The following is a 24,923-nucleotide window of genomic DNA, read 5'->3' on the forward strand; positions in this document are numbered from 1 at the left end:
GATAGTGTTAATTGTTGTCTTTTTCTTTTTTGATAAATGGATTATGCAAAATTAATTCCCTCACTATGTAGATTTAATCCACAACACAGGACCACTGTCAGAATTTTAAAGTATTTTGAGTTTTCTAATGAATAGATACAAAAAAGCCATACTCAATTAATTTATTAGTTTGAAATTTGAAATTATAAATCAGTCACTGTCTTTATCTACAGTTTCCTGCATTTGACCAAATCCTACTGTACGAATGCCCGGAGAAAATCATTATAGGATATTTTTGAAGACAAAGTTTTATCATAGTATTCCAAAACGTTGAATAACTCCTCTTCAGTTAGGGTGATGCTGTACTCACCAAGAACCTACAAAAGACAAACAACTTTAAAATTTATTCTAGTGCTTTAGGTGAGCAAGAAGTAAAAACATTAGTTTATCTTGCTAAAATTTCTTTACAAAATAACTTGATGATTCAGCTCCACTCTGTCTTAGGTTTCTCAGAATATTAGAAAATCAAACCTTCCTTTATTTTGCCCATGCCAATACTGGCTCCCTGGGACGCATATCTGAAAACCTGCACACGCAGGGGTTTTGTCCACTAGCCCAACTAGCACTTGCCTGAGGGAGCATTGGGAAATGGGTAGCACCCATGTGAATAGAAGCTAATTTTAAAAAGTACATGTTTAAAAGGCTTTCAGTACCATCTGGAGGTGAGATGGAGGTGGAATATCTTCCTTTCTATCCTCCTTGGGTGATCTGCAGCCTTTGCATCCAGAGAAACGGAAGGAATAATCCAGTCACTCAAACTGTACAAACCCCTATGTATATAATAATGCCCACGATGCACTCGGTGCTTTTAATTTCTGTGGGACAAATGCTCAGCCTGTAAGCATGCCTTCCTAACGCTTCAGTGGGAACCCAGCTTGAACAGGATGCATCTGGTCCACCCGATGCTAAAAGCCAGGTTAGATACCTGCATCTTTCAAATATTTCACCCAGTGCATTTTTCAGCACTTCAACAGTTTTAAATGTTCTCAATGCCCTGACATGGGGGGGGGGGGGAAGCATTAATTTCTGAGGATTACTTCTGGTTTTAGATGCACTTGGGAATTTAAACCCTGAAAGTGACCAGCAACACAGCGTGTCCTTGTGGGCTATGATGTCAGTTGTCATTAGTTTTTCTGGCAAACTCAGATTAGTCTGCCCCTTTCCTTCTTAACAGCTCAGCATCAGAAATCGCTAATGACCCCTTGCAGATAGTACAGCCATAAATAGCAGTGTTACTGAAGTTAGTAGTGAGCTAATTTCCCCGTTTCAGTAAATTAAGTTACCTAGGAGATAAAGGGATCTGTACCTCCACAAATCACTTGATATTTTGTCAAACAGCAGATTAACACCTTTGTAGTAGGATTTTGGAATCAGGGATTGCTTCTTGATCTAGATCCATGAAGAGTTAGTTTTTTGTTGTGGGTTTGGTTTGGTTTTGTTTTGGTGTTGTTTTGGTTTTTTTTTTTTTTTTTTGCTTAGCTCGTATCATGTTAGGAAGCTTGATGAGAAAGTTGTTGACATTACTTTAACTATAAATGGTAATCATCACATGTCCTAGAGGAACATGGCAAATTAAAATCAAATGCAAAGGAGCCTGATCTTCACTCCTGCTCCACTGAGGCAGTGCCCAAGCAGTCAGCAAGCGGCAGTGCTAGCCGGGGAGCCGCAGGCAGGGAGGTGATATGGCCGCATCGATCCATACATCTTGCTCCTCTGCCTTTGGAGAGGAGCAGACAGGGACTCAGGTTTCAACTATGTGGCAGTGCCAGAACGTATCGCATTCCCATCAGTCCTAAATAAGTAAAGATTTAAAAGAGCATTTCTGTGACTGGTATAATTGAACAGGTTTATATCTACCAGGCAACAAGCCGGCTTCCTGCAGCTCCAGGGGAAGGGGAGCGTCAGAAGCACACCTTAGCACTGCTTATTGCAGCCAAGCATTTGCTTACTGCAACTGAGCATCCTGTCTGCTAGCTGATCAGTTGTTTTTTTAATTAAGAGCAATACCAAAGGGTGTCCTAATGCATGCAGCATTAAATGGGTTCAGGGCGCCACTCTATTTTTTTTTTCCTTGCGATTGAATAGTAAATATTCAGAATTACTCCAGAACAGATAGTGATTATTATTCCTAGTTAAAACAATGTCAAAGATTTTTGAAATCAGTAAAGCTAAGCAAAAATCAAACTCCCCATGGATCTAGATGAAGAATCACTGATATCCAGAATACGCAGGTGTGTATTTGCTGTTTGAGGAGATACAAGATACCTAAATATTTGCAGAGGATACAATCCCTTGCCTAGTATAAAATTATGCCGCACACAGAAAAGCAAAAAGAAACCAGAAACAGAGGCTCTCAAATGGGGATTGCTTGAGCCCATTCCACTTTTCAAAAGGACCACACCAGTTGGAGGGTGGCAGGATCCTGCAGCTGTAGCAGTGCCTGTAGGGAGACCTATCAGAAGGTACGCTTCTAGTCCCTTCCCATGTGTTTGTAGAAGATGCACATTTAAACTTTGTAGAGGGACTAAGGTTTTTCTCTGTGTTATCTATTCAGGATGCCACCAAGACCTTAGACCTCAAGGAAGTGTAATCACATGTGGAGAAAGATTACCGTGAGTAATGGTCAGAGCTGAAGTCACAGAGAGGAGCCAGTTTCTACGCTCTAGTTCAGTACCATTTTTCAGAAAATTTTCAATCAGAAAGCTTAGATTACACAACTGTAATTTTCTGACTTATTTGCTAAACGCAACTTACTTGTCTGAAATCTGCAATATTTAACAGTCCAGTATGACTTTCATCATAGGATTTAAAAGTTCGCTTCATTGGTCGCCAGCAGTGCAGGATCTGGGGCTGAATTCTCAGCATTGCGCTGAGGAATGATGTGGTTTGTGGTCCAAGACTCAGCTAACAAAGTTGGATGAGAAAGACTTGCATTTACTAACAGCATCATGAACACAACTGGGAAGAACTATAATGCAGAATGAAAAGATGTTGGACTGTAATACTGCCTTAATCTATGACTGGCTGCTGAATACTTGTTTACAAATTATTGCAAGATACTGTTTACACAAGATTATTTTAACCTATAACATTTTGATATTCTTGGAAAGTGCAGATGGTATATTTACTTAATCACTGTCAAAGCCCTAACTTTTTATTATTTGAAACTGATTCTGAAGTCAGTGTTACTTCTGCTTAGATCTCGGTGTCTTCACATGTGTTATGCTTGTCCTTGTTTCAACTCCCTCTTTCAGTCATTTTTTAATTCTCTGCAGTGTTCATTTTTCAGAGTGAAATTTTTGCTTCAGAGTGAAACATTTGACTGAATGCACAAGCCAACTGTGGGAGCGGTACAATATTTAAGAAAAAAACAAACCCTACTGTACACTTTCCCTGGTACATAAAATACCTTGTAACCAGCTTTTGAACCTTTCTGCAGTTCCACAGCTGGACTATAGGATTAATTTTCCTTGGGACATGTTGTGGCCTGTTGTTTAACCCAGCTAAACTTGTTACACTGATGTACCCTGAACACCTGTGAACTGCGGAACTATTCATTAAGGCAAAATTAGTTCCACTTGTACAAAGCTTTAACACTGGAGAGATGAGTAAGGGACTTTGGGAAAAATCAGCAAGCCCCAATCCACCTGCAGGCTCTGGATCTGCTCTACTATTTTCTTAAAATATGGCTCCATCTCAGCTTTCCCCTACCTTCTCCTGGTATTTATTATTGTAATTGGGTAAGTTGATAGTGCCCATTTGTGCTGGTTGCATGTCACTGGAGTCTCTACAAGCATCTCCTTGGGAAGGAATTGCACAGTCGGCTTTATACATCTGCTACGTGGACACAGAGGCTGTGCTGCGCCTACACTAGTTGTAAGAGACCTGGGGGGCCAGCTGCACCTTCTTTCTGTGCTTTTGGAGTACTTCTCCTTCAGACTACGTAGCTGAGGAATGAGTGAGTACATGAATAATGCAGTTTCCCATCCAAAATACTGAGTACCCTTGTGGGCTGAAGGGAGGGAAAGGGCACTTCATGGTGACTGCAACTTGGGTAATTTTCATAGCTCAGACCCTGGATGCTTCCATGAAGCCCTAGGCCATTGATTCTCTCAGGCTTTTGAGAAAGAGAAGGAATTGTACGTGCCACCAAAAAGGAAAAAAAAAAAATTATTTGTTTTTTTTTTGTGGTGCCTTTTGATGTGTATCTGTACGCTTATTAGATGGAATGGACCGAGAGGTCTATGAGGAAATTTCACTCTGAGTATTACATTATATAAGGATGCTCAGAACATGGACTGAGACCTTCATTTTTTCTGAACTGAATAAATAAAAATTATTCAAGACAACTACATAGGGACTTAGAAATTACTGCTTTATCCACTCCAGAATACTGGGATGGAATTTTACAGCATCAAATTTGTGTATAAAGGAAACCTTATGTAAGATAATGAAGTTCTTTCATGCAAAACTTAATAGTTTCACCTTACTCTCCCTACTGGTGGTGAATACTTGATAATTCCTAATGATACTCTCTTCATACCTTGGTAGCAATCTGTTCATTCCACATCTGAAAACACTTTGGTAATGTAATTTCTCTATAAAATGCTGCTACTAACCATATCTAAGCTAATTAGGCACAGTCAGAAACAGCCTAAAAATGTAGCAGGCTTGCTGAATGAGCAGATTTGGAATTTGGCACTGTTCCTACTACATAACTTGATTGGGATGCTATTACCGATGCCTTCCTTTCTGGGCCATGAGAGCCAGATTTCTGTGTCTCCTCTGATCTTTTCTGCCCTAGAGCAGTACTGTGAGCAGGGGGGAACAGCCTGTGTGTAGCTGTTTTGCTGGGGTTCTTTTGCCTCTTCATCGTAGCTTGGGGAGCTGGTATGTGTGGCAGGGAGAGCTGCAAGGGCGCAATGTGTGCTGGCCAGTCCTGGCTACGAGATGTTTTTAGTGACCGTCAATAGCAGTGCAAGTGAAGAGCTTCCTCCGGGCTTTTCTTGCAGTGCTGGGTGTGGAGCAGAGGCACAGCTTGCTGACAAGTCGGGGTCATCTTAAGACACATCCCATGCACTTTTTATTTCTAGCTTGATTTTTATTTAGTTCAACAAAAGCTCTTAAACTGTCAGCTCCTGTGTTTTCTATTTGGAATTATTATCCAAATTTTAGCAAATTTGGCCAATTTACTATATAACCTGGATACACAGAGCATGATCCGAGGAGTTAAATCCTCCAACTGAAGGAGATACCAAATGAATACTAGGCAATTAGTATCATGGGATTAAATAAAAGAAAAGAAAGTCCCTGCATAAAGTGACTACAGAGACAGGCAATGAAATATCCTGTCAGTACAGCAGAAACTAAAAAAAAAAAAAAATGTCATTTTGATTTTTTTATAAGCTTTGTACCTACTGGCTTTTGTGGCTTCTGTATAATCACCCTCTGTAGCAGTGAGCTTTCCTGTGGTTTTAACAACAAGATACTACTCTGAAGGAAGTCATAGTATGCAAATCTTCCATTTTTCTTGAAATCATATTTTGTTGTTATGTGGTTAATTTCCCCTTCATTTAAATCCAAATTGGACTTCTCTGCTATATCTGAAATGCAAAGAAAGAATATTCATTTTGTCATTCTTAAAAATAGCCAATCGTTGTCCTGTGTTCACAAGTTTTACCAGGTAAATGCTGACAGGTCATCAGTTCCCGTGACTGCTGCGTGTGTTATGCAGATCTTGCTATATGCAGGTATATGCATATGCCTATACTTATGGGGTGGCAGTTCACATTTTACAGGGTTTCAGGGGACTGATAACATGTCATTTTGATTTTAAATGCACAAGAAGTACTCCCTGACATCACCTGAGATAGAAGATCTGATAAGCTAACATGTTCTTACAGCCAGGACTTTACATGTGATTATACAGGTGCGCACTGTCTTATCACACATGCAAACATCCTAACAAAGGCACAGAAAATCCTCTCTCTAGAAGAGAACGCAACAGAAGAGCAGCATAGCCCAGTTCTTCTCAGAGTAAAATCCAGGGTCCTTTCAACTCAGCAGACATTCAACCATCGAGACCAGCGCGACCAGAAGCCCACAAGGAAAAGACTGGTGAATCTATTTATTGAAATATCCCCAGGGCACAGAAAGGGTAGTGTATTGGGAAGGTGATGAGAAACTCGTACACGTGCCATAAGTACCCACAAGCAAGCCATGCACTTCTTTTTCAAGGAGTAGCTAAGCTAATTCTGAATAGGAATGTGAATGTATTGCAGCTAAGGCTATTCTGCTCTGCAATAGCAGGGTGGTACCTGGAGCACTCATGCAGTGGATGCCACTTCCTAGAGGCGGGATGTTCCTATGGCTGGGACAGCAGAAAGAAAACAGAATGCATCTGAGAATGAATAAAGCACTTTTCAGATGGAACAAACCTAAGAAGTCTGACACTGGGATTTCTCCTAGCTTGCCGACATCCTTCTATTTGCATGCTTCCAGTATGCCTCTCCAGGAATGTAGGATGTTCTTTCTTATCTTATTGTCTATGGTTTTGCAGGTAAGGACAGATGCAGAACAAGTTGTTGTTGTCTGAGGATGACTGGATGTTGCTATCTAAAAGCAAGAGATAATGGTATTTTTTTTCTATTGAGTTTTACTGGTTGTGTAGATAAACTACCAGATGACAAATCCAGTTTCTGGCCTTCCAGCCTTGAGATTAATGTACCATTTGAGCCACTTCTAAGTCTGATTTGAATTTGGTCTGCAAAACTCTACGTAAAGATGTGAGAACACTCTTAGTGTCAAAAGAACACCATTTAATGGGCCTTGACTATTTTTTTCTTAATTCAGCTTAATCTGTAAGTCACTTATAGTTTCTCCAAACTGTTTCTTATTAAACAACAGCTACTGTGTTCAAAAAAAGCTATGTAGTACCATCTTAGACCAAACACAAACCAGTGCAAAGTCACTGAATTACAAAATAACATTGCTTTGAGTTGTTACTGGGAGGACTCAGTTCTGCAGTAGTCCTACGCAGAGCCACAGAAGGAGTAACGTGAGAGGATCCCGGTGCTCAGTGTCTTTTTGGCTACTGCCTCAGCAGTACTGTGGGTAAGCTGGAAGCAAAGCCTCAGCCTACTGCTGTACAATACATGCACAAGCGGTATTTATGCTTCTAGATCCTACATATAATCTCATGTTTAGTGAGACCTCCCAGTGCTCCCTTGAGGGTCTCACTGGTGCGGACTTGCTGAGGCCTCACACACATTTCCATGCAATGAATGCTGCAGGAACATTCTTCCTGACTGGTGTTCAGGTTGGCTGGGGTCTTTCCAACAGCCATAAGTTTGGGGAGACTTAAGTTCTCTTCCTATTGTCTTCAAATCTAGCATCCACAGACAGTAAGAAGGAAATTTCCTTTGCTTTCTCTGGGAACTGGATCAAAGCACAAAGGATGCATGTAGCTAATCATCTGGGCTTTTCAAGAAAGAACCTATAGTTAATGCAATAATTGAGCTAGCAATGGGCCAATGTTTAGATTTACCAGCCCTGACAAGTTGTTTGCATCTTTAATTTGCTCAATCTGTTATTTCTTTTTCAGTAGCTAAACATCTCCATGTAGAAGTAGTCAGAAAATCCAAGCATGTTCCAGGCAGTGAATAATTCTAAATATTTTATTCTTCTGTTGTAGGTTTGGTTGTAGCTAAAGAACGTGGAATATGTAGCTGCAGCTCCACAAGGGGGATATTTAATTTTTCTGTGTGTAATGATTTCCCCACCTTTCTGTGAATTCTAGCACCAAGGTAAGAAGCCAGCATGGCAGTGGAGAGGACCAAAGTGCATTATTGACATGAAGTATAGGTATGGATGCAAAAATGAAGCAGAACTACTGCATTCCTAATTCATTTCTCTTAACTCTCTCGGATCACTAGCCTTCATGGCAAGTCTATCAGACTGTCAGGCATTAACTGCTGTAATTTGGCATCCACCAGAAAGCAGGCAAGACCACCAGAATATTTTAGGACAGGCCAGCAAACACCTATTGGAAAATTGCAACTGCCAGTCCTGCCTACCTTTGTCAGGTGACCACAGATAAGCCGTCTATTTTTTTTTTTTTATGCTGCTTTTGCAGCTATCGGACCTTTGTAATTTGGGCTGTTTTCTTTGTTCTCAGAAATCTGATTGTGCTTGAACACAGAAATTTTATTTGCCGTACAGCTCTGCGGATATGCGTATGGTAACAGCAGGGAATGCTATTGGTATAAATCAACATATATCCTTGGACTTTAGTGGAGTTACTATCATCTGGCCCAATTTTTGTCATCGTAACACAGTTTTGCAAATTACCTCATTTGCTTATTGACAGGTGGTTGTGCCTGATTTCATGGGCAATCAATAGGAATACCTTCACTGAGTCCCACAGGTATTACTTTCAGCCTATGCACAGAAAAGAAAATCCAGAAAATTCATAAAATAACCACACTTACACTCTTTTGCCCTACTAGAGAAGATGATGTCTTGGGGCGTTCAGGCTGAGGAGACATGCATGGGTCCTGCACGGCATGGGTAGCTGGCTTGGTAGAAGTTGCAGAACTAGTTGCACTGGGAGTGCTGGACAGCGTTGTTACAAGTTCTGAGCTGAACTTCTTCAAAAAGTCCTGATACTTCAACCGTCCACCAGTGCTGACATCCACTGTGTTCCAAAGATTTTCAAACTAATGAAGAAGCAAAAGATGACTTTTGTAAATGCTAGTTTTACAACAAGAGAATCCCCTTATGTACTAAGGATATGACAAAACATATCAAAAAGAAAGGGAGAGGATGCCCTGGAACAGAAGGAATCCTAGGGCCCATCTTATTAAAAAAAAAATCACAGCTTCTCTGCAGAAGCCCGCACAAGGCTGGGAAAACAATGAAAAAAGGATTTCTGCAGGACATTTTTTAATTGAGTTGGGCCCTTAGTGTGCTGTTTAAGCTACTAAACCCTGTGATTAGACACAGTGACTGAGCTGCAGTATAGAAGAATAACGTTTTAACATGAGATGTAAATCAAATACATGGTGCACCTGTATCCTGGCTAAGTACCATTGAAGCGAATTTCTCACGCTATCAGGGGCACCTAAGTTATACCACCATCTCAGGAGGCCATTAAGGTTCCTCAGTTATTGTATTTGCATCAACAAATTATTTCACCCTGAGGGCAAAAATGAATCAGCATGAAAGAACACAGCAGGAAATCTTTACAGCCTTTAGAATCACATATAGTTACAACGTATGGCCAAGAACTGTACCTCTACAGCACAGCCAGCCTACAGAAGACCTGGGGGCGGCTGCTGATACCCTTGCTTCTGCTGCCTGTGGAGGTCTGGGTGGCTGCGTGGCCCAACGCAGGGCAGGTAGCCCACCCTTGGCAGGTAGCCCACCCTCGGGGCTACATATGGTACCGTAAGGATGAGGCTGGGCTGATTTCCCACTGAACAGCACTTTATTCAGTAAGTAGTTGCACTGAATTAAATGGGACTACTCATGATATAAGCTACTAATCAAAGCAAGGATTATCACAGCCTGCCCTTAAATGAGCTGTACTCATTTTGTGAGTGTTTCAAAAGTCATCAGTATGCCTTTTTAGGGTCTTCATTATTGATTTTTAATATAAATCTAATTGGGAACTTCAGATTGCTTTTGATTTGATCTTTTCCGGCAGAGACTTAAACCCTAAAGGAAGCTAGTCACCTCTTTGATGCATGTGCCAAGTTGCAGTCAAACTTCAAAGGGCAAAGGATACATTCTGAATTTCCTTTCAACTTTCCCCCATTGGCCTGGCTGCTACCACATTATGAATTATAAACAATTCTATTTTGCGCTTGTGATTGTACTTCACACTTCATACGAGGATCTCAAAGTGTATTACAAACTTCAATTAAATAGAACAATACCCTGATGAGCTGGGTTAGCTATAGTTAGAAACTATTTCAACACCCAACAAAGTTTAGCCATTTGGGAGATTACAGATAGTTCAAGCAAGTCAAGGGAGTTCAAGCAGAGACGAGAAAAGTGCCTGTGATAAAAAAGGAGATGTCAGTTGGCGAGATATTAATCAACCCCTTGCTTGCAGCGTGTTTACCATCCTTAGCCTTTTATGAAAAAGGTCACAGTATCAGAAATTCAGAAGACCAAGAAGCCAAACTTCAGGAAGAAATTCTTCATCCACTATTCAATACGGACTCCAGCTGAGCCTTGCTAATAGCAAACAGTAAGTGGCCATCATCCAGAAAAGGATAAAAGAAGACATTTTCTATGAAGTCACCCAGACTATGACTATTAGTAACACTTCTGTAACAACTCTGAGCAGCAACAACAACCAGCACGGCAGGGGTTTGGATTAGCAGTGGCAAACCCTGTACCCAGATTGCAAGGCTCTCCTGGGGCATCTTCATATAGATACACGTAGGCATATCTTTGAGAGGCCTGTCAAAATCAAAATATCTCTGGAGATACAGGGCTCGAGTCTCACTCACACAGAGGCTGCTGCTTATATAAATGAGGCTCCTCAGGCCTGCTTCTCGTTGCTATTATGGATGACAGTTTCTATCAAGATTTTTTTTCTTCACTTGTCTGAGGTTCTTTTAAGTATAAAATAGCTCCCATGTACCTTCGCTTCTTCTTGAGTGTAAAGTAGACAGGATCTAGTCTGGAGGACCCTTCAGCTGGAGATGCCTGCCTTACTGCTTCCAAAAAAGAAAAAAAAATGAGATTTTTTTCACAGCTCAGGAAGGTGTGTGTTCTCCTGCCACGAGATCACCCTGATGCTTCTGCACAGGGGTTCACAGGCATGAGGAAAGAGTGTCACCACATTTTCACTTTTGCTTTCACCTGATGTTGAGGCTCCAGGTTCAGATCTGTCACTTGCACTTGGTACCTCACCAGAATTGTGGCTACTAGGAATAGAGCACATAGGCCATTTGGGTTTTTTCTGCTATTTTCAAGGGGGAAGTGGAAAATATTTTTTTTTTTTTCAGTGCTTTCACCTGTAACTTTACGCATGCGTAGCAGCACCTGGTAACACGGCAGACTGTGCAATCTCTTTGCTGTAGTTATAAGCAGGCCCTGCTCCTGTCAGCAATTTATAGTCAAAAATGCTGGGCCAAGAACTCAGAGGGTATATCTGTAGTCAGCAAAGTACTGAAATAATTTTCTGTAGTTCAGACACGCATATGAGTTTGGAGGCTCTGTGTCTTGTCTTTCAGTTTGCTGCCAAATGGCATTGATGCAATTGTGAGCATGAAGGTTAGAGTGCTGTTAAGTAAAATCTGAAATCTTTTAGTCAAGGTTCCCTCTGTTTTATTATTCACCTAGCCTTTGGACTAGGACAAATCACATTGAACAAGCATTAGCAAAGATAAAAAAATGGCCCTTTTAATTTTAAATTCAGCAGAAGCAGAATCTTATGTAAGACTGGCCTCTCAGATTCCCTTGAGATTAGCACTGGGCTAATCAGATGGTCTGTACTGCCAGATCCATGCCACGACTTCAGTCACTCAAGCTAAATTCAAGGTTACGTAAACTCTGCTAACACTAATCTGGTGGAATCTTTAACCCAGAAAAGTAGCTGAGAGGTGGCCGGGAAAGTCAAATGTTTGCCCCTGTCTTTGTCCAAGGAAGACAGGACAAAATAGCTACTGAGAAAAAGGAATTTGCATTAGCTCCTCATGGAAATACTTTTTATTCCATGCTGAGAAGGCTTTTTTCCCCATCAACTGGAAGTGGATTAATTTAAAATTGAAAGAAGAAACTTTTAAAATAGCAACTATACAGATAAAGAGCTAGTGAAAGAGAACTACTGTGCTTTAAATTCACACCTTCGCTATTAGCAATAGCATCTCCGTGACTTTGCTTTAGAAAGCCTGCGATTATTATAGTTCATAACCATACTCAGAGATAAGGAAAAAATAATCTCCCACAAATGTAGCAACAAATGTTCATGGAATGATAGTCTTAAAACATTTTCATTTCATCCAAATTTTTAAACTACTTGCCTATACACAGCAGTATGCAAACACATGTCTCTAGCCGTAGCCAATTTACCCAGTTGTACACTTAAATTAAGACGACAAAATAATATAGTTTTCTTACTTGTTCTTCAGTCAGCTGATGAGAATGTCAGTTACATATATCCCAGAACTCTTCTTTTGATACTGTATTATCTTTTGAAGAGTCAATATGTTTCAACTCTTGTGCAATTGCCTTAAAGCCAGCAGTCACTAGTTCTTGTACCTGTGAGAGGATGCCTCTCTCTGACAGCTCCCAAGCAGATTTAGGTGGAATGACTTTTTGCCCTTCCTCAGTCTAGACAAAAAAAACATACACAGAGATTCAGTAATGGATCCACTGAACAAATTATAAATCATGGTGTGGCATTCAGCCAGTCGAAGAGGGAAACGTCCGTGGAGAAGGCGGCCTTAGAGATCCCACGGGCAGTAAAACCTGCTTCCAGGAATTCTGGCTTGCACCACAAAAGAGAAAAGGGGCTATGCAAGTAGTTAAGGGAAAAAATAGACTCTCTATAAATGTGATCCAACTGGTGACAGGCCAACAAAAGCACAGGATTCCAAGAGGGACCTAAACTTTTACAAAGGTCTAAAAAATAGGGTGATCTTACAAAGAGGGCTATTCTGTTAATGCAGAAAAAAGGGAAGTGAGCGCTAACTAGCCCAAATATCCCAAATGTATTCTTCTCATCTGAATAGTCTTTAGCAAGCAGTGGAAATCTCTTTCATTAAAAAGGCACTTCAGTTCTGAGATGAAAGAGAGGGCAATTATGTCCCTTTCCTTTCTAAGGTCCAGGTATATTTACGGCGGTACTTTTTAATCTGGTCACCCACAGTAGGGATACTGCAGCTAAACAATGCAGTTGAAGGCTGCAAAGGTACAGAATATGTAAGGGGAAAATGGAGAAGGGGTTGGGTACAAGTGTGTTAATGCTAGCACAAGATGTGCACAAACTCCTTTTTTTTCAGTGTGTCGATTTCAAATCTAACACCGGTGTACGGCTTTTAAAATCTACCACTGGAGCTTATTACTGACTAAACTCCCATTATGCATTCTGCAGGGTGGAAATCCGCACTTTGGGTAAATACAGTAGAAGGTCATATGGCAAACAGAAATAAAAAGGACAAAATACAGTTGGTTGGAATAAACTGCAGAGTAAAGCACTGCTAGGCTTTGGTATGGACATACCTGAGAACACTGAAAGTCTAACTGTGCAGGCAAAAGGCTACATTTCATGAAGTTAAATATCAATGAAATCTATTCAATATTACATTCTACCTCCAGAATTAGCAGTAAACTTCAGTTTTTAAAATGAAACCAAGTTTTACTTACAAATTAGTCTTAGGAATGGCACAATGTGAAATAATAATAACAAAGAAAAGCAGTATCAGAATTTTGAAGAAGAAACTATTTATTTTCAGTAATGGAAGCTGACTTTCCACCCACTGCACTATCTAAACTAAATATGTAAAATATCTTGAAAGCAAAGTTTTCACAAACACAAGTGGCAGCCAGTTTTACTATAGCTGTGGTAAGAGGTCCTGATAAAAACAACAAAAAAAGATAAATCTGTTTTTGGTTCAATGACATTTCTTTACAGCATGTTAAATGTTACTATCATATTTTGTACCCCTATGTTTAAGCATATAAGCTCTGCCACCTTCCTGCTCCATGCAATATGAAATACCAAAAAAGAAACAGATGGCTTTTGGTCCTGCGCTCCTGTTTCCTTGTCACGTCTCACATGATCATTATAACTGGATGGAAAAGAAAATATGTTTCTTACAGAACTGCAAGAAACCTGCCTCCTAATCAGAAAAGACTCCACCATCTTCAGATGCAAATAACACTTTTCAATATTAACCATGCTTTACATAAAACATACATGTGGGACAGGCTTTACGGCTGCATTATTATTAAGAGAAGAAATATGAGAAGTGGAATCGTGCATGCAGACGCAGAAGCCAGTGTGTGCCGTAGTCAGGAAACGAAGATTGCTGGGCACGGGCCACGGCAGGGCGCGCCTTCTGCCTGCCCGACATTACTGCAACTAAAAAGCACCGTACCGCTGCTTTTAATTATTCTAACGAAGCCAAAGATTTAGGGAAAGCGTTACTGCCCTGCGACCTTTTAAAGAAATGTATTTTGTAAGTGCAAGCTTTCCTAATTTATTTAATTTCAAGAGCTTTTTGTTTCTTTCATAAGACCTAATGCACTTTGATCTTAAAATGGTTAGAGAGCCAATAAAAAAAATAAATCGCTTGTTCTTCTTGCAAACCACAGATTGAAAACTAGAAAACCTGCAGCTGAAACTAACCTTATACACAGTGTGGGTACATTACTTAGCTTTGCTGTGTCTGACTCGAACCTCATGAGTGAAAGGGAGCCGCAGGAATGAAGCTGCCTCAGAGCTGTGCAGCGTATGCCCTAGCAGTGCTTGCAGATCATTTACAGAAGAGTTTCCATTGCACAGAAAATGGGTTACTTCTCTTTTAGTGATTTCCTGATATTGGCTGCCACGTGCTCCACTCGTCCCATCAGGCTCTGTCGGTATATCACTGCAGAATTCAGGGGCCAGGACCCTGCAGCCGGCTCCTGCTCCGTAGCTTCTCAGACTGCCCCACGGCCTCTGAGCAGCACCTGCCCGTGGCCAAACGCCAGCTGCTGCCATAAGATGTGAAATCCAGATTACCTGACCGTTCTGCTCAGCTCTGCACAGGCTTTCTCGCCCTTCCGAACAGAATTTGAGAGCACCTCGGGAGGACCATGTAAATCCACTTTCACCTCCTGCTTTCACCAAGAGAGGAGGGCATTATTACGAGGCTTTTCTCATGGGCCACCCGATGTAGCTCGCTTGCTGTTCAAAGCAGGGCTGTATTTTTCCTCTTTAGAAAGTTCCTCGCAGAGCCTCATGTCCTTTTCTATAAATGGCATAACTATGCTGATTAGTAATAAAAGAAGGCTCTGCCACCCACACCTGCTCAGTGAAGCTCCATTCCTGCAGCTCCCTGTTTCTGGAAGATTTTTCTATTAAGAGGAATTCTTAATTAGAAAGTAAATTGGTACATCAAGATAAACTACAATTTCTCTGGTCCTGTTCCCTGCCCTGTCACAAGTCTGACCTCCATCCCTTTCTGGGGAGGCTCAGAAGGCAAAGGTCTTGGGAAACAGCTTACACAAGAAGGCCCTTGTATCTTCCCCTGAAAAAGGACGCATTTTCCTCTTTGTACGTGAGAATGACCTTTGCCAGAAGTAATCATCCTTTTGACAGTTTACACAGCTTTAGAGGCTTCTGTGCTTGGCCAGCGGGCCCTCCTTTACCCTAACAGCATGTATCTTCAAGTTGTTTTCCATAAATGCTTTTCCCCAAAGATGTGTGGAACCAGCAGAGTTAGTTGCCTGACCACGGATTGGGGTGGAAGTGCATTTTCTTCTCATGTTCAGATAACCAGTAATTCATCAGCCAGCCTGTTTTAGCTCTCGGAGTCTCAGCACTCTAGAGAAGCTTGTATTTTATCCCTGGGTTGCAAGGAGAGCTGTATTGTCATCTGGCAGTGATCAGTCTAGCTCCATTAACCTGAGTGCTGATTTACACCTGCTGAGGATTTGATAGCTGGTGTGCAACAGGAGCTTGCAGTAATAAACTCCATTATAAATAAAAGATGAAAACGCCATTGAGGGTCATTCTGTAATGTACCATTTTCCTTTTCACCAACTATTTGCAACAGACAGATACAAGTTTTGAGGCCACATTTGCAGGATAAAATACTCTTGGTAGTGTTTAGAATATGTAATGGTATACGATGGTTTGACAAAATGATTTGACAAAACGAGTCAAAGGTAGCCCACATGCCAATCTCTGCCTTGTCTAGAAAAAAGCCACATTCCTCTAAATGTAATAAAAATAACTATTGTATTAAATAACTATGAAATATTAAGCCTAGGTAGAACCGGGTAAAGAAGCAGGAGCCACAGTGAGGCTTCCCTGCTCCTCTGTCTCCCCAGCAGTGCCTAGTCCATCAGCACTGTGCCTGATGGTCTAATACTACATTCCCTACTTTCCATTATCCCTACTTTCTCCTTTTCCTCTGCTCTTAGTAAATATAGAGTGAAAGGCTTCCATCCCAAGGAACAATTTGCCATTTTAAAATTCCATTAGACCCTTTTCTTCATTATTTGGAACAGAAAAGGAAAGGGAAGTATGGCTTTAGCACGCTTGTCAGTGGGGAAGGATCCCAAAACAGATATCCCAGCACAATGGGGGACAGCACATTGTAGTCATAGGGAGGGAACTGCACAGGAGAGCAGAGGCCAGGAAGGGGAATTTTCAAACCAGTTTTGCTATGGATAAAGAGAAACATGGAGTTAGATCATGGTGCAAGGAAAACTTTAACATTTCTTAGCCTGAAGCAGATGTAATACTGGAAAATAGATGCAAACATGCAGGTATCCCAGAAGGAGTATTTCCCTGGAGCTGTTCTACATAGGACAGACGAAGTTTGTGGTGCTGCTGTGTCGTGGTTTAACCCCAGCCAGCAACTAAACACCACGCAGCCGCTCACTCACTCCCCCCCCCCCCAGTGGGATGGGGGAGAAAATCGGGAAAAGAAGCAAAACCCGTGGGTTGAGATAAGAATGGTTTAATAGAACAGAAAAGAAGAAACTAATAATGATAATAACACTAATAAAATGACAACAGCAATAATGAAAGGATTGGAATGTACAAATGATGCGCAGTGCAATTGCTCACCACCCGCCGACCGACACCCAGCTAGTCCCCGAGCGGCGATTCCCCTGCCCCCCTTCCCAGTTCCTATACTAAACGGGATGTCCCATGGTATGGAATACCCCGTTGGCCAGTTTGGGTCAGGTGCCCTGGCTGTGTCCTGTGCCAACTTCTTGTGCCCCTCCAGCTTTCTCGCTGGCTGGGCATGAGAAGCTGAAAAATCCTTGACTTCAGTCTAAACACTACTGAGCAACAACTGAAACCATCAGTGTTATCAACATTCTTCGCATACTGAACTCAAAACACAGCACTGTACCAGCTACTAGGAAGACAGTTAACTCTATCCCAGCTGAAACCAGGACATGCTGGCTGAGGGTAGGGACATAAGCAGCAGGGCTGGTAATCTCTGCTGCTGGTGCAATGGGTCATGACTGATGACAGTGTCTGATCAAATCAGTGGCCCAGAACAGGAAGGCCCAGAGGTTCAACAGATGAGGACAGTGAGTAAGGAATAAACCTGTAAAACTCCCACCCCCAAGACAGGAAAAAGCAGCACCTCTGCAGAGCAGGTCCTTACATATTCCTGCTGCGATTTCACAGGTAGATTATGGCAGCAAAATGAACTTCAGCTCCCCACGCCTGAATACAGGGTTAGGAATGCTGCTGAGTTTAGGAAGCAAGGTTGTGGAAAGACTGAGGATGTCAATTCTCTGTTGCATGACTTTTTTGAGCTCCAAAACGATATGGTTACAACAGATAACACTGTAGAGTTGCACGCTGCATTTCATCACTCGCAGGCAAATCAGTCTTTGGGGAGTCACAGCACAGCCACTCTCCATTTGTGGAGCTGGTAAGCTGTGTCAGTGCTGTCCCCTCTGTTGATTTAAGAATGGTTTCCAAGATCACAAGGAAGCTGTTTTGCTTGTGTTTTACAGGAAGGGATTGTAGCAGCTACTGCTGAAAGCAATGTGGTGTGAGAGCAAGTGGCTTTAGCTCTGTAGACTCTCCACCAGCAACATGCCCAACAAAGATGGAGACCGTGATGATGTACCCATGGTTTTCACTAGTGAATAGCAGAAACTAATCCTGGACCTCAGTGCTGGGACCTGGAGGTACAGTTCTCACAGTGCCAGGCTTCAAGAAGAGATGTGAACTTGCTATACTGGGGGGAATCCTCTCATGGGTACTGGTCCAAGGAAAAGCAGGATGGTCTCTCTGGCAGGAAGAACATCAAGGATGCACGAACAAGCCTGCAGTTTTGCAGACAGGTTGGTTAGATGGAACTGGCTGAAAACAAAATGCACTCAGCTGGTGAAGGCGGCACTCTGCAGCATGAGACAGACTGCAGAGAAACTCAGAACAGGAAGCTAAACACAAATGAAAATGGAGAATTTAGTGTGGAAACAGAAAGTTCAGGAAAAAGCCAACTCAAATGCCTGATTTGATATTGAAATGTCTGCAAAGAAGTCCTGGAATTCAATCCGATTTCCAAATTTCATCATTTTAGATGAAATCGCATTTTTTAAAAAAAAGCTTTGTTGAATATGTTTCTACTCATTCCAGTAATTCCTTTGTGAGCTGAAAGACACACGTGTCAGCAAACCCCTAGTTAGCTCAGTTCCTGCCCTTGAACACGGACACATGCGGTAATCTGTCACTTCTCTGTCATCTCCTCAACCTGGCCTGCCCTCTTTCTCCTCACTGCTGGACTTGACAGGTGAAGCTTTACTAAGCTTGCAGCAAATTACTCAGCGGTGTCAGCTCCAGGAAAGCTAAACAACAAATTGTTTGGCCCTGATCATAATCCCTCCTTTCCCCATATATTCCCCGCTATAGGCAGCTGTGCTGATCCTGTATGAACACCTTGCTGTTCTAGACCTGACCAGCACGCCCTGAACTATTGCTTTTAACACGTTCTTTACTTTTTCCCCTTCCACATCCGAAATAGCTCCCAGTGGGGAAGGACGTGTGAGTACATTTTCTTTTGGGGGAGCCTGATTCCCAACTGCAGCTTTCATTAGGCCAGACTGCATTAGCCACTTACTTTAATGCAGAAGAGCTCCACTCAGGCCTTATTAATCACAAGACTGGCAGGCCAGCCAAGAAAAGTTCATGATGCGTATTCCTAGCTCCGGGGTCTTGACTTTTACAAATATCCTCAGAGAGTCCACTGGTGGTTAATACTATCCCACCCAAGACAATGTCCTCTCTGTCTCCTTTCTCAGCTCTTCCGCAGTTGGTTGGCAACACCCAAGCTAAATGCCATAACCATGGTTTGTTCCTATCTGAATATTAAGCTGCACTCACATTGCTTAAAATACTTTACGTTTCTTTAGTTCTATTTTTGTGTAGTATAGCCCTACAGCTCTACACAGCTGTATTTCAGTGGGCATCCTGCTCATATACAGTTGCTGTAGTGTGTATTCTAGAGAGTTAATCAGGATGTAAAGCTCATCAACATATGTCAAAGCCATCAAAAGATCCACGTGATGCATAAAACGTTTAGAAATAATTTCCACAAGATTTTTTTCATCTCCCCTCATTCAGCTGTTTTCTAGGAAAAAATACAACTTAAATCTGTATGGCTTGTTGGGTTTGTGAATGTTTGCCTTTGTGGTTGTGGGTTTTATTTATGAGGTGCCATTTGAGACAAAAGTCATCCCAGGCTCATACTTTACTAGTTCAGTAAATTTTCCATACTTTAATGATCAAGCTGCATACTTTACTTGTTACTTTTTAATATACTTCAGTGATCAAATTGTATAGCGTAATGATCAGTTTTCCTAACATGCCTGAATGAATTGCATACCTCATTAATTTAGATACATACTTTACAGGCCAAAATTGTAGTGTGTTTGGATGAAGTGAATAATTTAACAACCAGCCTTCTCTCAGAACCTGCACAGGAGCCCAGGAATACGTGTGAACCCAGGGTGGGATGAAATTGCAAAGGTGTGGGAAATTTTGGGTTGAACCCAAAATGAAAACATGAGATTTGAGAGCATCTGGAAGGTGAACCAGCACTGTGAATCTGGTTCGTATTTGTTTTGTCTTTTCAAAAACATTCCCTTGTGGATTAATTTAAGATTTTAATGATGGATTTATCCCTTCTACCCCTAACACAGCACAGAAAACTGTTCAAGGTGAATGCTCAATATTGAAAAAAGCAGTACGGGCTACAGCCCTCTCATGGACTGAGTACCTCCTGAAAGATGTGGAGGTAGCTTATTTTTTTGCTAAGTCGAGGTGGAAAGTATTTGGGGTCTTGGAGGACTAACAGTTAAAGAGACTTCACCTTAAAACATGGACTCTTGCAGACCCCAGGAACTGTGCAGCTTGTCAAGTTGTTAAGGAGGCTTAGCACCTGCTTTGAGGATGAGAAGACATTACAGCAAAACCTTCCCTAACAAAAGCAGCTACATATTCTAAAGTTAACAGGAAAGCTTGCTGGTGGGTCAATATTACAGCACACAAATACGTTCTTAAAATAATTATGCAGGTATGTTGTATTTCATACAATTGGTCTTTGTGCTGGTATGACTCAGTTGAAACTTACTGAATTTATATCAGCACAAAAGCAGGAAAGGGGGAAATGCGGCATTTTCTAACCTATACAAAGTATTCCACTGTTTACACTTGAGAACCATGTAATCTATTATATCTGTTGATTGCATTTTAATAAGCTGAAAATATAAATATTTTAGAATCCCCAAATATTTTTTAAATAACTATAATTAAATGTAGTCCTGCCACTAAGGACAAAGTAACAGTTGCACTACTATAAATATTAATGCTAAATTTTCAGAGAATAAAATACATTTAAGCAACCCTATAAAATTTTGAATAAAGCTACACTTACAATAAGCACTTTGGTAAAGCTATGCCTATTGGTAACTGACACCTATGGATAAAGTCTCTAACCTGCTACAAAAGCCTGTAACACATTACAAGCGTTTGGAGCTGTTTATGGGTCCTCCTTCATTCAAAACCCGTGGTCCTTCCTCTTCCTCCCCTCGTGAATCTCTCAAGCCCTGCAATTATTTGAAGCCTGACAGACTTTGACTCGGGACGCGAAGAGGCTGAGATGGATCTCACTGGTTTTCCAGCTTCTACTTTATGACACAAGATTTAATCACTGTATAGCTCTATATGGATTTGTTTAGCACAACATTCTATTATCGCCATGGCAATAAAGTGGTAGGCTTTTTATATGGTTTTCCGTTGGGTGATGATTATTATTTTTCTCACTTTATTTGTGCTTTGAGCATATACTTTTGAAAATGAAACATAGTTACTTCTTAGAATGTAAGATGCAAGTTAATACTTACTTTTTTTTAGAACTGCTTTTTATCCAGCTAGTAACCAGCTTTTCCATCCTTAGCCAAGTTCAGAATGAGCTGTACGGTAATGTCATTTGGACTCCTGCACCCTCAGATCTACTTACACCCGCTTCCCGCTGGCTAAGGCAGACTAAGAGGGGAGAAGCTAGAGGGAAAGGCAGGACTTTGAAATTAAAATAGGACAGAGACTTCTTTTACTTACATGTTTTCGTAATACTCCTGTTATTTACAAACATAGTAAGGATTGCTGCACTGATAAAAGGATGTGATTATGAACCAAAGGATCTTTTCCTACAGTCTGCGCCAAGCGAACGACTCCAAATGAGGCAATGTGGACACAAACCTCTGCCACAGAGAGACAGCAACTCTAGTTTAATTTGAGTTGTTGCAACAGGCATATTCAGAGCATCAGAAGACTCTATCCATGACTGCAGTCAAGATTTTCTCTGCACTTGCCTAACCTCTGCATTTGACCTTCCTGCTACATCTCCGCTGCTATTATTGTTTGGCACCAAGAACCTGGTGGGCTTCCCATTCCACTCACTTTTCTGCCCAGCCCCTGCCAGTCCATCCCAACAGGTCGGGGATCACTGAGCATATCTGGATATCCCACATCCTACATTGTCCAGTTGGGGCAATCTGTCTGCATCCGCGGTCACGTTTTCAGCTTGCTACACGTAGAGACCTAAATCTACATGAATGTAAGACTTAACTTCTTCAAGCAGTTTGTAAAGAGATAAGGGCATCATGGAATTCAACAGGAATCAACAGAAATATACGTGAATTTTGCATGCATAGTTAGTCAGTCACTCACTTCTAACACATCAGATCATACCTTTTAAAGAAATATATTATAGCTTGGTAGCTTTTCTTACCACTATGAGGTGGTTTATGTTTTTCAGGAAAGCTTTCCAGTCTACTGTCAAGTCCTCACAAAGATTAAGGTTCTTGAGAAGGTGTCTGAACCGCTTGACTGATAATTTAAAGCAGAAATGGTCAAGTACTTGCCAAAATTCCAGTGCTTTAATTACTCCAGTGTCTTCTTTACCAAATAGAGAAAATGCCTGAAAAGCAAGAATACAAATTATTCAAGCGAACCTAGACATTCCAAAAGAGAAGTCTTTTTCAGCAACCATTTAGCAGTTCACATGGAAATACCTGAGACCCATATGCCTTTTACTTGCATGTATTTTACAGATGAAGGAACAAAACACATTTCACAGAACCTTACTTAGTTTGAAGATTTCCTTTCTTTTAAAAATGAGATGCAATTGTTGAAATAAGCCCAAAATAGCCTGTATTTCTGTGCCATATGTAAATATAAATATAGAAATAAACAACAACCTGCAGTAAAAGCAAAAAGGCATTATATCAAATATTCAAACATTCCAGAAAAGGTAGTGGTTAAGACAAGAGAGGAAACAAACAAAAATATTTGAGGGCTGCCTTAAATAACCTAAATTAAAATATTTTTAATTAAACTCACCTGAGCATATTTAATTTGCCTTTTGCCCCCCACCCCCCAATTATTGTCCCTGGTGGGGCAAGTTTATTTTCTACTCTGTAAAGGGCTTGATAGTCCTTCATCCTCATTAGCTTCAGCTCATCTTGAAGGCTTACTTGCTCTCTTCTCATCCTCCTTTGCGCAAAATGCCCAGCCTATTCTTCGTGGGAGTTTTCCAAAGGTTTCCCAGGGGAAACAGATTAGGTTTAGCACAGCTGCAGCAGGAAGCATGCAAGAGAGTAGTTCAAATGAATGGCAAGGTCTAGAAATGTTGTGGGTCACATCCACTCTCATTCTGCCTGGCTGCTACTAACTTACTGTGCCCCCTTGTTTTATTCTGCCCCTTATTAATGACGCTGCACATATAGATTACTGGTTCCATAAATGTGAATGAATATTACACCTTTCAAAACTTCAAGTTAAAGTCCTATTTGTCTGCTAACACGATAGCACATTGGTGTAATACAGCAATTTTTGTTTTACCATTAGAACGGTTCTAAATAATGGACTTAAAAATGTGTATTTAATGTACGTAAACCATGCCATACTGGCAAAACAAGTGCTACCATATCCAAAGGATATTGGAAAGGGATCCTTTGAACACTAAAGAGGATTCTGTAACTTCTTAATATGAAAGTTTGATCTTTGCTTACATACTGAAAGTCTTATGGGAAAAAACAAAACATTGAGTATATAGTATGCATTGTACCAAGTGGTGAAAATGAATGGGAAATTACTATACTAACAGAGAGGACCCACCTGAACTCTTAAACTATTTGTTATGAAAATTCCAAGGTCTGTATTCAGTTGTAGAAATGTTGTGGATGGGATGTGATGAGGTTTTTTTTCTTTTTCAACTAGCTGGACTCTAGGAACTGTGCTTTCAGATCTGCCTCTTTCTAACAAAATAGTTTGTTATAAGCTTATGTCATTAGAGTCCCCCATCACATAGGTGGCAGCAAGTATTACTCAAAAAATGGCTCAGAAGAAAATTGAGAACTTCCTTGTTTTCTCTTGTAAGGGAAATGAGAAATAGTTCTGCTTTTCCATAGCATGGTGGACAAAGTCTGGCTCTCCATGGAGAAAATCCCTCGGTCCCTGAGGTTATATTAACCACCAAATGGTATCCTAAAAGACTAAATGGACAATTTGTTCATGCCAAAAGTCATTTTCAAATCATACCCTCGGCAGACAAAACTGTGACCTTCTCCATTCCCACGACACCCAGGGATGAGAGGACAGATATTGTCTTCTATTAAAATTTAATGAACACTAACCTGTGCTATTGACATTATCTATTTCTTATTTCAATAATGCAGAGCACAGGAAGGATCTTCTCCCCCCCCCCTTACTATGAAAAATGTAAAGTGATTATATAAATATTTCAGTATCCTGTTCAATAGTTAGTCTATCTGGCCAAAAATGGCAACGTGGCCCCAGTAAGTTTACACGTCACAGGAGTCTCCAAAGAGAGTGAAAAGACATTTCTGTAAAGAAACAGCATCACCCACGGTACTACTTTTTTGGGGTGCTGGTACCAGTGACATCACTAGTGATGTCTTTGTTGGAAGCCTGTGTTATTTTTAACTGCAGGACAGAGTCCACAGATCGAGATTTCAGAAACGCAGCCACTGATGACAGGGAATTTCTACCCGCATCGTCTTCCCAGCCACGTCTCTCTTCCTTCCCCTCCCTTGTGTGGGCAGCAGCTCTCCCGTGGTGACACACGACCGGTCAGGCTTTTGTCGCGTTGAAGTTCCCTGACCCGGGTCATTGGGCAGGAAGGCAAGTACCGGTTTTCGCACAAGGCGGGTGGGAGGACCACATTGCTGTGGCCACAGGGGTAGCAAGACCATCTCTGCAGGCAGAAGCCTGCCTCTGAAGCCATGAGCTTAAGCTGGACCTGAAACTGCAGGTGCAGGTGAGATGGGTCTACAGTTCTTTGTGATGGCAATGTTTCCTTCAAGGTCTTTTTGATTATTCTTTCCCATGCTTGAAAATAATCTTACTGTGGCATCAAGAATTATTTACTCTAGAGGCTGCTGCATTTCAGTAGGCTCCGACACAACGGTCTAAGACTACTTAATATACAGCATTTTTTCATTCAGGGCTTTCAAAATTCTGTAGAGAAGTGGTTATTTTTATTGTTCTCATTTTACAGGTGGGAAACCAGGAAGCTTGCTGCTCGACAGCTAATGCACCTTATCTGTCTGTGTCAGAATCAGAAGTGGCCAAGAGCATAAATGCAGATACTTGCAGAGCC

General features: G+C 41.2%; 1 protein-coding gene across 1 annotated transcript in view; it reads right to left on the minus strand.

The window, feature by feature from the left end:
- The window catches only part of EFCAB6 (EF-hand calcium binding domain 6), a 114,554-nt gene continuing 89,631 nt past the window's right edge, over positions 1 to 24,923 (minus strand). The window contains 7 exon segments of the mRNA XM_052789829.1: positions 1 to 356; positions 2,794 to 2,943; positions 5,458 to 5,642; positions 6,477 to 6,654; positions 8,529 to 8,756; positions 12,175 to 12,387; positions 22,032 to 22,220. Of these exon segments, the coding sequence (XP_052645789.1) occupies positions 234 to 356; positions 2,794 to 2,943; positions 5,458 to 5,642; positions 6,477 to 6,654; positions 8,529 to 8,756; positions 12,175 to 12,387; positions 22,032 to 22,220 (1,266 nt within the window). The 3' untranslated portion in view covers positions 1 to 233.

The sequence above is a fragment of the Harpia harpyja genome, chromosome 6 (genome assembly GCF_026419915.1).
Source record: "Harpia harpyja isolate bHarHar1 chromosome 6, bHarHar1 primary haplotype, whole genome shotgun sequence".
NCBI classification, from domain to species: Eukaryota; Metazoa; Chordata; class Aves; order Accipitriformes; family Accipitridae; genus Harpia; species Harpia harpyja.